The following is a 12,122-nucleotide window of genomic DNA, read 5'->3' on the forward strand; positions in this document are numbered from 1 at the left end:
TTTTCACTCTTGTCAACGTTTGAGTATTTTTGTTTTTCTACAACACACACAAACAAACAAAGACATCATAAAACAGTTGCATTTTTTGGTAGTTTATGACGAAAAAGCAGGGTTGCATATAAAAGTATGGTGTTTTCGTGCGTTGTTTAGAATAAATGACGTAGCTATCGTCATTTATTTTTGTATGGCAAATGACGCAAAATGTTGCCTGTTTTAGCAAATAAATGACGAAACAGCTCTAAATGACGAAAAAGTTGCTAATGTAAATTGGACATATATGTCAAATAAATCCTCAATAATACTATGTTTACATTTACGAAATCCACTCGATTTCATCTGTCAAATCCATAGGTTTAACGTCAAATGAAATCCAATGGATTTCAGATGAGATTTCATCTGACGTTTGAGCTATGGAATTGACACATGAAATCGAGTGGATTTCGTAAATGTAAACTTAGCATAAGAAGGTTAACCCTGCAAAAGGCTATAATGCTTGGTTTACATTTACGAAATCCACGCGATTTCAACTTTCAATTCCATTGGTTAAACGTTAAACGAAATCCAATGGATTTCAGATGGGATTTCATTTGACGTTTGAGCAATGTCCCGGTCCACACTAGCGTGAATTTCATTCATAATTTCATGAAATTAGGTGTTCTTAAATCGAATCCCCCACTACAGCAATTTTATGATTTCACTCTAGTAGTGGATTTAGAACTACGATTTTTTGACGTATATACTATGGAATTGCCATTTGAAAACGAGTGGATTTATGACTCTAAAGCTGAAAACAGATACAACGTTTGATTAAAGTTTTGCGTTGGGCGTCGAGAAAAAACAACAACAACAGGGCGACGACGATACCAAAGTCCAGCGTTTATCTGTTTGTCGGCATATATTTCAAATGAATTTGAATTTTTCGGCATCATGCCCAACAGTGTAAAAACGGCCAAAACGACACAAAACTTTAATCAAACGTTGTATCTGTTTTCAGCTTAAGGGCCATTATTATTGGTCTGTTCCTTTACTTTTGAAAATAGTAAAACCAGCAAAAGTAGTGAAAGTTGCAAACTACCCCCATATGAATTGTATGGTGTCTGAAGTAAAGGAACGCTTTTCGAGTAAAAAGTGGCAAAGATTCTTACACGTAAAGGAACAGGGCTTATATGTGTTCTTTTACTATCTTATGGATTTGAAAACAAAAAATGAACCAATTTGGAGGCATTAAAAATATAATTTTTACATTGAAAGTTAATGCCAAGAATCTCCTCCTTGAAATTCAATCATCACTTTTAACTTTAAGTTAAGCGGAACGCTCTAAATCGGTTCGGTAAATCCAAAATATAACAAAAGAAGACTTGTAATAATGGGAATAATGGGGGTAAACGCATGGCACAATTACCCAGGTAGTGGCATCGTAAAATTTTGAATATGTTATGTCAAAACTTTCTTTATGTTGTTGGGGAAATTACAACAAAAATAATTGTTTTATAAAGGGATTTGACTTTTCATATTCGATCAGCTGGTGTGATACCACTACCTGGTAGTTCTGCCATGGGTAAACGTAATATAAGTCGGTCAAATAAACAAAGCCATCCATATCGACGGCGATTGTTGCAGACACCACAGCCATACGCATATTACAAATGACGCAGTTAAACGAATTCGATAAGCTGACAACGTTGACTAGGCCATTTCTTTCTCAGAAAACTTTTGACCTAACCAGTCATGGCGTAAGTGAATTTTAATTTTTCTAAATAAAATTATGAAATATTTAAGACATCTTAAGTGCAATTTTAAATTTAAATGTAGGCAAATAAAGAAAATTCAACAATTTATTGAATCATTAGAATATTTTCAAAGAAAAGGCAATTGCAAACCAGCTTTATGGGATTTTTCAATATTCATTTAAGTTTGGAAGCAAGTGCCAGATAAAATGTATAAAATTTTACCCAGATTATTTACTGTGATTTAATAGAGGTTAATAATCTTTAAAATTATAAAGTTTTACATTGGTATTTAATTTATTTGTATTTATTTTTTTATTTCAACAAAGAAACTAACCACGTGTCTTCTCTTTTTTTGTTTCTCCTTACAGTTCAAAGGTTTCCCGTGATACGCTGTACGAAAGCGTAAATGCTATCTTGGACTTCTCCAAGACCAAGAAACGCCGTTTCTTGGAAACTGTTGAATTGCAAATCGGTTTGAAGAACTACGATCCCCAAAAGGATAAGCGTTTCTCCGGTACCGTCAAGTATGTTGAAGATGATGTATTAATACCTGTATGATGGGTCACCAGTTAAGACAATTTGGACTGTATCAATTGTTAGCATTGGAAAGAGTTGTCTCTCTGGTTGGCACATCTGCAGGAAGTCAAGTTTGGCCATTTGTGTCGCTCTTGGCGGACCTGTACTCAGGGTCTTAAAATCAAACTGAGTAGGTTTGATTGATTCTTAGAAATCAATCTTCCGCCCCATTTGTTTAATTTTGAAATTTCCATACTATTTTCAAACTACGCTATACCTTCTATTTCAAGCATTGATGATGGAGGGGTTAAGTGTAAGTTTTATTAAATTGCTAAATATGAGTACGGGGATTGATATCGAATATATTTAAAATGATGTTATACAAATATGCATGTATTACCTGAAAACCTTAGAGCCTTTTGGTTTTCATGTGGAGTAATTTCAACTGATTCCATAGTTCAATACATGAATATTTGTTTTGTGAAATGTGAATTCCCTGCTAATCTGTTGCCTTTTTTTCCTTTGCAGATTGAAGCACATCCCCCGCCCAAAAATGAAGGTCTGCATCTTGGGTGATCAACAACATTGTGATGAAGCCAAGGCTAACGGTGTTGAATGCATGGATGCTGAAGCTTTGAAGAAATTGAACAAGAACAAGAAGTTGGTTAAGAAATTGGCCAAATCTTATGATGCCTTCTTGGCTTCTGAATCTTTGATCAAACAAATTCCCCGTCTCTTGGGTCCCGGTTTGAACAAGGCTGGCAAGTTCCCTGGTCTTTTGTCTCATCAAGAATCCATGATGGCCAAGATTGAAGAAGTCAAATCTACCATCAAGTTCCAAATGAAGAAAGTCTTGTGCTTGTCTGTTGCCGTCGGTCATGTTAACATGGAACCCGATGAGTTGGTCCAAAACATCCATTTGTCCATTAACTTCTTGGTTTCTTTGTTGAAGAAGAACTGGCAAAACGTTCGTTCTTTGCACATCAAGTCATCCATGGGCCCACCACAACGTTTGTACTAATTTCGTTTTAGAATTTTTATAATGACTGTGCGGGTGAGATTTGTTTTACATAGAAGACAAAGTCAAAAGAGCATGTAAAATAAATTATGGCTTAAGGACAACAAAAATTATAATTTAGTTTTTTAATTTGTTGGCGGGAGGGTAACTGGGAGGCAAATGAGTAACTAGAATGGTCCTCTATCTACAATAATGTAGACGGCCATTAGGTCATCTACTATAATGAAGACGTCCCTGTCTTCTACTATAATGTAGACGAAGCTTAGGCTACCCCACTTTAATTTTCACGAATAGTCCCCTTCAATAATATAGGAAGTTGATCCCGTTCTCCCAAAAAAAAAGATTACCCAAATAATATTTCAATTTTGTTTTTCATTTTTATTCAAAGTGGAATTATCGGTGTGTATAAACTGAGCAATACGATTTCGGTTTCCTTTGGCGATTTCATGATCATCTCCAACATCCATCTGAGCGGATATTTCCAATTTATATTCATATTTGTTGATGTCACAAGATTCACTCCATTCTTCGGAATATATCTCTCCCAACTCCTCCAGAATATTATGCAAAATACAACACGCCCTGGCTATAAGACCTTTCGATTGTGGTTCTATAAATTCCGTCGATGCTAAAATTTGCCAACGTCCAAATAAACGCTTTAAGGCCAATTCTCGGAATATATTCAAATAGCTTAGGGCCAAATTAAAATCGTGTTCATATGGTAGGGAAGCATCATCAAATTTTTGCATTAACCAGCTGCGTAAGGGGTAGTGATGTGGAGCAACAACAAAATATGGCAAGCTATCATTTCGCGCTGGTATATTTTCCAATTCGTTTGGCTTCTTTAAGAACATATCGGGTAACTGATGGGCCACTTCTACCTTACGAAATTGTAAACGATTATCTATCAAAGTCTGGACAATTACACGATCCATGCCATATGGTTTACAGCCAGTTTGAGTGTAAGCAAACGTTGGCAGCTCAAAAACACACAACACACCCAGACAACAGGAAGGCATATGCGAGGCTTTTGAGAAGCCTTCACATATTTTGTCTATCTCCTCCTTATCCTTGGGCATTTTTATGTGCTTCTTTTCAAAATTTCCAATTAAAGAATTTACAAATTCATATAAAGCTGTCCTTACATAAGTGGGTGGTTTATTATACAGCAGACCCACAGCACGAAATGTTTTCCCCGAAGCCAATGTATAGATGCACATTGCCACAAATGCCTCCATAGTTTGCATTTTCATATCTTCACCGACTTCAATTTTGGTTTTTAAATGTGAACAAATTAAGTGGAAATTCTCCTTGGTCATGTGGAATGCATTTACCCATTGCTCCTCTGTAAAGCGACTGAGAATATCCTTGAAGTAGTCAAATTTCTTTGTTGGCGATGAAGCTTCCTGGGTTTCACGGAATGTTTGTTGTTTTTGGCCCTCCTCTACTAATTTCATAAAGACTTTAGGTTCAATACAAAGTGGTAAGCATTCCAAGAATTGTGTTTGCACCTCACCCATCATTTGGAGGAAAAGATTTCGCATTAGTTGATGTCTTTTCCTACGTCTCTGTATCATTCTTCTTCTTCGTATGGTAATGAAATGCTGATACTTTTGTAGATGGAGTTTTAACGAAGTCAATGCACTTTGAAGCTTGGCCTTGTGTACTCCAGTATAGCCTACGGAAAGCTGTTCCCATGCCTGTACTTGATTTTCGATTTGATGAAAGTGCTCATAGATGTCTTTCGAAGCCTCCATTATTGTGCTGCTGTCTAAAAAAAGAGGAACATTTAAATTGGCCTAAAACTTTAGAACTGTAGTGCGACTCTTTACCTTTTTTTAATAACGAACCGACATCGGTAGTTAACAAAAATATTCGGTTGAGTTAACGAATGTGTTATTCTGTAACTTTATGTTACCGATTGTAGAAATCGTTATGCGGGGCATACACTTTACTGCCAAACTGCACTGCCAAATGAACCCTTGTGTACGTGTGTGATTGAATAGTGTGTGGCATTCCTTCAATCCATATTTCAAAAATCATGAATTTTCCTCCAGAACTCCATTTTGGGTTGAAGTTTTCCAAATGTTTAATTTCCTCACAAATAATATTTGTTGTTTTCAAAAATTATTTGTTGGTTACTTGGAAAATAAACAAAATTCATCGGATTGAAAGGGGTTCATTTACAAAATCAAAACTATTTTGATTTCAATCCTGCCAAAACTACTCCCAAATACATTGACAAAAACTTCAAAATTTACTAATACTATTACAAATGCTGTCGTGCATGCCCATACCCAGTTGTTCAATAAATAGCAATTGCCTACTTTGACATAGGCATGTAACTAGTTACTCATTGATCCTAGTTACTTTACACCCAAAAATGTCACACAAAATAGCCTATAGACTGCTTTTGTCATTAGAAATGGGCTTCCCTGCCTATCATGTCAATTCACTAGTTACAGGTAATGCGGCGTGTAATATATTGACTATTTTATAGACTACCGATGGATAGTGTAATTGACAATGTTTCTCTCTTGTAATCTCTTTTCAACATTATTTCTTTCTTAAACAAAATAGAAAAAATATTCTGTCATTTTGTTTATTCATAATTAAAAAGAAACTTATTGATGCCTTTGTTGTGAAAAAGTTGAAGATACAAAAAAGAACGTTTTATGAGATAAACATATATAGGATGAATAGTTTAAGAAGAATATTTATAATATATGTGGTAAGTATTGACACATATCTTGACACAATTCATTATCGCGCCATTTTATTAAACTTCTATATATTTTATTCCAGGAACTTTTGAATGATCCAAAGGACCCACGAGAAAAACATTCCGAGGACCAAATAAACATATGTCGCTGTATCAAGTAGTCATACACTAGTTCCAGTATCAAGGATCAAGATCTATATACATATATACAAGATTATATCGTCCTTTGTAAAATATTTGCGCTCCATGTAATAAAATATCTGACTTTAAGTTACTAGTATTTGTGCCTATCATTTCTGACTACCGAATTGACTGGTTACTGGTAATGCAGTGAAGGGACAATTGGGTTTCTCAAGACTATCGATTTGACTGGTTACTGGTAATGCAGTGAGGGGGCAATTGCCTTTCACATGACTATCGAATTGGGTGGTTACTGGTAATGCAGTGAGGGGACAATAGACCCCTTCCTATGACATCCCCATGTTAAATTCACCAGTCTATAACATTGCGAGTAGATTGGGTGGTAACTAGGGGTGTTTACCAGTAGCCAGCAAAATTGCTAGTTATTCCCTAGTTACCCGAACAACTGGGTAGTGTATGCCCGGCATTACTCATACCGACGAATATCGATGTGAAGAAAAATGTCAATTATTATATTTTAATATTAAATAAATATATTTCGAAGCTGAAACATTATTTCGTCGCGAATACAAAACACAAATCATTTAAGGAGAAGACAATTTCTGCTTTTTGAAGGAGTGTGGCTCAAGTAAGTGGTGTCCTCAAGCATTCCAGCATGCATAACCCAAGAATACCTTCAATTTCTAAAGTGTCAAGTATGTATGTATTGCTAGAAGTTAAATGACCAATACATTCATGCCATAGATGTTGGTGGTTTTATTTCAGGGTATGAATAAACATGTCATTAGCCATCACGTAATATCTCTGGAAGCAAAATAGCTAGAATAAAAAAGGTGTTGAATAATGAGTGCAAGTGAAACGAGCTTACATCTTGTTAAATAAAAGAAGTTATTATCTTTACAAGGGTATTGTGGTGCAGCTAGGATGCTGTCAATTTAGCAAGGCCACTTCTTTTGCATGACTACTGATGCCAGTGAAGAAGCATTTCTTAAGATGCTTTTGACCAACACAACCGAATTTTCTAGGATAATAAGTAAATAATATGTAACCATTCCGGATCATCGGCCTGAAGGTCACTTTGTGTGTGTGATTTAAAAACAATAAAAGTGATAAAACACTTATGCCTTTATTTAAAGCGCAGTTGTATTTTTTCTAATTGAATGTTGGGGTCATATTTTGGTTTGTGGCGCTTTGTAAGGAAATTCAAAGCAATGCAAAAAGATCTAGCTTCGCTATATGATTATTGAGCTTTGAAATTAGACATGACTTAAGCCCCTTCAATGATGTTTGTGGATCCACGTTACCGTCATTTAAGTTTATATATTCACATATTCAATTCACGCTCACGTTAAATGGAATTTCTCTTAGCGGAGAGTATGAAAAGTTCGGAAATCCAAGTTTATACGCAATTTTAACATTCTGCTTGTTAGTGTTGCTGAGTCTAAATGTATAAGATTACCACAGCACAAGGTAGGTTACAGAAATACTATACACGTTTTGGCCTCAGTACGGCATTACCCCAACGAAAGCATCCTAGAAAGATAGTGTTAAGGACATTGATATATGTAGGTCTTACTTAGCAGTACCACACTTGAGTTCTTGAAGCATTAGGGCATGTTTATATTATAGCCTTTTGCAGGGTTAACCTTCTTCTTATACGCAAAGGAATTGGCATTTGAAACCCAGTGGGTTTGTTAAATCCGGTTATATATAAACGTACTATTAGCTAACGCTTTCCCTCTTTAATAATTAAAACAAAGGATAGTGCAGCGTTCATATGTGGGGTAGCATGGGGCAACTTCGCCACTGTTGCGGCTTCGCAAGCGCCGATTTAATTGATGCTACATAATAATCATCCAAAGGAAAGTTATGAGTTAATCGAAGTTCTATAAGTTTTTCTTTAGCGCTCTTTATGTAGGTTCAATAAAATCGGCGCTGGTATAAGCACATCATTGGCGAAGCTGCTCCATGTTATCCCACATAGTTAACACTTATGTAAATGCCTTTAGAACATTTTTCTCAATAAGGCGGAATTTACCTTGTGTACCCTCCTTATTAACTTAACATATGTTCGTATAAAAACGCCTTTTTTAAAAGAAATCAGCAAAATATTGCAATAATGTACTGTCGTTAAGACTTAACAACTACTTTTTTTTGGTTGTTAACTTAACAATAATTTTCGGTAATTAACGACAAAATTTACCGACAAAAATCGTTAAAATTGGTATACAGAATAGCACTTACCGAAAATTATCGTTAACTACCGACATTCGTCGTTAATTCTGTCGTTAAGGAGTTACAGAATCGCACTACTGAAGTCTTAAATATTTTGCTTCATATCTCCAGGAAAGGAAATTACCTTCTTCATCCATTTTTCCAAAGAAATACGAATACGACAAAAACGGGAACAAAATAAAATAAAGCTGTTGTTTACGAATGAGACATGGGAAAACGTAACAATTCAAAAAATGAGCAACTGAACTGGTTCACAATAGCATGTTTAACTAGGCCTACGATACATGTCAAATAAATCCATAAAAGAGTTTAATAGCCTCTTTATATTATAGGTATTTATCGGGCTAAGGACATGTTTGTATTATAGCCTTTTGCAGCATTAACCTTCTTAATGAATATTTATTTGAAGTATACGCAAAGGAATTGACATTTGAAACCCAGTTGGTTTGATAAATCCGGTTATATATAAACGTACTATAACCAACCTAAAAAATATGATATGATAATATACAAAAGCTAAGTGCTGTGAAAAGACAACATGTGTTTAAAGTGGTAAATATTTTACCGATTTTTGTCGAGGTCATATCACAACTTGCATTGTCTTCCTATATTCACAATATATAGAAGGTAACTAAAAAATTTTTATTCACAGCGAAATGATGGTATCCCTTCTGTTTTTAACATGCGATTAGCAAAATGTATAAGCCGCGGCAACTCTGTATTGTAAATAGCTGTTGTCACATTAATTGGCTTTTATATTAAGGGAAATTAAAAAATAACAATTAAAAATAAAATAAAAACCAGAAATTATTACAATTTACTAAAAAATTGCATATAAATAGCTTTGTTCCTTTTCTTTTTTAATGGTAAAAGAGAAAACTGTCAATATTGCTCAAAATTGCCCTCTCACGAACATTTTTACCAGAAAAGTAAAGGAACGGAAAAATGGTAGATCTGGTAGCAATGTCAAAAAGAAACATTAAAAACAATGTTCGTCTTTTATTTCATAGTATTTTATTTAGTTTTGTCAGCGTTCGACTTTTTCTTCTATTTTTCGTCCAATTTTTTTGAGTGTGAAATAATCGTCAAACAAAAGTCGAAAAATCAGTTCTACCATTTTTTACCTGCAGATATTTTGCTGGTAGCCTGTGGTAGAAGAGAAAGCCATTTTCGTTCTCTCTCCACTCTCACTCTCTTAAAAATTGCTTCCAGTTTTGCCACTTTTCGAGGTTAACGAACGCTTTGCAGGTTAAAAATGGTAACAAATGGGAAAAATGGTAACCTCAGGTAAGTAAAGGAACACAGCTAATATAAGCTCGGCATTACCGGATAAATATCATACCACTTCACATACATATTGCCTATTCACAGCACGTAGCTTTCGTATATTTCAATATTTGCATTGAAGCTTGCGGGCGGTTATAGTACGGTTACATTAGAGTTTTTTGCTGGGTTAACCCACTTCGAGAGGATTTATTTGACGTTTCGCTAAGGAATTGACATTTAAAATCCAAACCCACTGGGTTAATCCGGTTAAGTGTAACCGGGGTATTAAACTCCTTTAAAAATATATAATTGACGTATATACAATGGAGTTGACAATTTAACGCGTATTCCCCTACTTTTTCAATGGTAAAAGTAGTACAAGAAAAATGAGAAACTCGTTCAACTGTATGCAAAAAGTACGGGAACGGAAAAGTGGAAAAACGTCAAAAAAGCAGAACAAATGTCAAAGTCGGCATACCTCCTACCAGTAGGCGGCAATCTTACTTACTTACTAGGCGTTTACACCAGACAGTTTGTCTTCAAATACAACTCTGATATACTAACACATATGGTATGTTCCAGAACTGCAAGAATCTACTAATTTTTACTATTTTTTCCGATAACATAAAGGAAAAAATGCTATCGTAGTAAAAAATAGTAGCTTCTTGCAGGTTCTGGAACAGAGCAATACATACATTTGTCGGTTGTCTCCCAGCTGTCGCACAGTTTTTCAAGGACAGTATGGTTAACAAATTTTTGACATTTTTTGTAAAAATGTGTGAGATAATAATTGAAATGTGTTGAAAACAAAAGAACATGAAAAAAAACAAAATTTGTGAACGGGAAACAAAAGGAAATCGATGATTTTCATTCATAATTTTACAACTGTTTTGCATTTGTCGGGACGACTACGTCACACAGGCAATTTGTGGGATTTTGACAATCAATACGTGAAGTCAACTGTCTTGTCATTTGTAAACGCAGGGTTAGCTGGCCCATTACAGAACATTTGTTCCATAGCCCGAACTAAGAAAAGATCTCTAATTCTCTCTATTTGTTGCTTCGCACTCTGGAATACCGCGCCTTTTCATCTCATCATCCACTTGTTTGCGCCAGCTATTCCTTGGCCTGCCAATTCTGCGTTCACCGCAAAGTGGTCCGTGTTTATACGGTTCGGAGCCCTACATTAGCACGGGTAGTATCAGCGTTTTGTATAGTGTTATTTTTGTTTGACGAGATGTAGCTTTGCTTTTAAATTGCTTACATAGACCATAGTAGCATCTGTTGGCCAATACAATTCGCCTTCTTATTTTTTTTGACAACTGATGTTGTTTGTTGTGTTTATGGCAGTGCCGAGGTAGACGAAGTCTTTAACTACCTCAAAATTGTAGGTACCAACTTCCAAAGTTGGTCCGAGCTCAAAGCCGGATGAGCTTTGCGGGGATACCAAATTCAGACATTGCGTGGAATACCTTTGATCGGAGGGAGCGGATCGAATGCTGCTTTATAATCGACAAAAAGGTGAAATGTGTCGACGATGCTCAGGTTCCAATCGTCGGGTACGCGTTCTTCCTGCCAGATGGTGCTAACTAGCTGATGCATACACCTTATTAGCGCGTCGCCTCCAGCTCGGCTGGTAAGCCATCGGCTCCTGCTGCTTTATTATTCTTCAGCCGGTTGATTGCTGTTTTTACCTCATCTTGGCCGGGCGGTATACATTCTATACCATCTTTTGGGATTGGATCTGTGGTATCTTCGTCGTCTTCGCTGCTATTGGATACCAACAGTTTTGAAAAATGTTCTTTCCATATCCTGAGTACACTATCTGTATCAGTTACCAAATTACCTTGCTGGACTCTACCGGAGGATGTGCCTGTACCAAAGCCATCAGTTTGATGCTTGACTCTTTGGTAGAATTTTCGGACTTCATTCTGGCTCCTGTACATCTCGATTTTTTCACACTCCCTCTTTTCCATCTCTCTCTTTTTCCTGCGGAAAAGACGCTTCTCCTCTCTCCTTTTCTCCCTGTATCTCTCTCGTGCGCTACGCGTTGCTACGGATTGTAAAGTAGCCTTATTGCCGCATTTTTCTCTACGGTGGCAGCACGACACTCCTCATCATACCATGGATTCCTTGGTGGAGGTCTCTGGTATCCAAGTATGGATTTTGCGGCTGTTTGCATGGAGTGGATAATGCTTTGCCATTGCGCTGATATGTTATCGGGATGAGGAGGGCTTTGATTAAGCAATTGGGCTAGTTGAGTGGAATATGCTGTGGCTATCTGTTGTGATTGCAGCTTACCGATGTCTAACTTTCGTGTTGTGTCTGTTCGTACTTTGTTTGCTACGTTTAAGCGGGTGCGTACCTTTGCTGCAACAAGGTAGTGGTCCGAATCAATGTTTGCGCCTCGGAACGATCGTACATCCAACACGCTCGATGAATGCCTTCCACCTATCACAACATGATCAATTTGATTACATGTTCTTTGATCTGG

General features: G+C 36.3%; 2 protein-coding genes and 1 long non-coding RNA gene across 6 annotated transcripts; 2 read left to right on the forward strand and 1 right to left on the reverse strand.

Moving 5' to 3' along the window:
* Positions 1–1,622: 1,622 nt before the first annotated feature.
* Positions 1,623–3,374, forward strand: RpL10Ab (ribosomal protein L10Ab). Its single transcript, XM_073987531.1, has 3 exons — positions 1,623–1,733; positions 2,099–2,254; positions 2,775–3,374. The coding sequence occupies exons 1-3, from the start codon at positions 1,729–1,731 to the stop codon at positions 3,265–3,267; spliced, it is 654 nt and encodes a 217-aa protein (XP_073843632.1). The 5' UTR covers positions 1,623–1,728; the 3' UTR covers positions 3,268–3,374.
* Positions 3,375–3,616: 242 nt separating this feature from the next.
* On the reverse strand, positions 3,617–8,579 carry LOC141404178 (uncharacterized). 4 transcript variants are annotated; one of them, XM_073987519.1, is made up of 3 exons: positions 8,372–8,493; positions 5,097–5,405; positions 3,617–5,035 (listed from the first exon to the last, which is right to left on the reverse strand). In XM_073987519.1, the coding sequence occupies exon 3, from the start codon at positions 5,019–5,021 to the stop codon at positions 3,624–3,626; it is 1,398 nt and encodes a 465-aa protein (XP_073843620.1). In that variant the 5' UTR covers positions 5,022–5,035; positions 5,097–5,405; positions 8,372–8,493; the 3' UTR covers positions 3,617–3,623. The 4 variants fall into 4 exon arrangements, with proteins under 4 accessions (XP_073843620.1, XP_073843619.1, XP_073843622.1 ...); XM_073987518.1 differs by lacking the exon at positions 5,097–5,405 and having other exon boundaries at positions 8,487–8,579; XM_073987521.1 differs by lacking the exon at positions 5,097–5,405 and having other exon boundaries at positions 3,617–5,077; positions 8,438–8,493.
* LOC141404181 (uncharacterized) lies at positions 5,981–7,257 on the forward strand. Its single transcript, XR_012412970.1, has 3 exons — positions 5,981–5,995; positions 6,070–6,822; positions 6,893–7,257. It is a non-coding gene; the product is annotated as an uncharacterized lncRNA (long non-coding RNA).
* Positions 8,580–12,122: the final 3,543 nt, after the last annotated feature.

This window comes from Musca autumnalis, unplaced genomic scaffold, assembly GCF_047663935.1.
Source record: "Musca autumnalis isolate F117 unplaced genomic scaffold, ASM4766393v1 scaffold_4, whole genome shotgun sequence".
Taxonomy (NCBI): Eukaryota; Metazoa; Arthropoda; class Insecta; order Diptera; family Muscidae; genus Musca; species Musca autumnalis.

Coding starts and splice junctions, on each gene's coding strand:
- RpL10Ab (XM_073987531.1), top strand. Junction 2,255..2,774: donor CGTTTCTCCGGTACCGTCAA/GTATGTTGAAGA, acceptor TTTCCTTTGCAG/ATTGAAGCACATCCCCCGCC.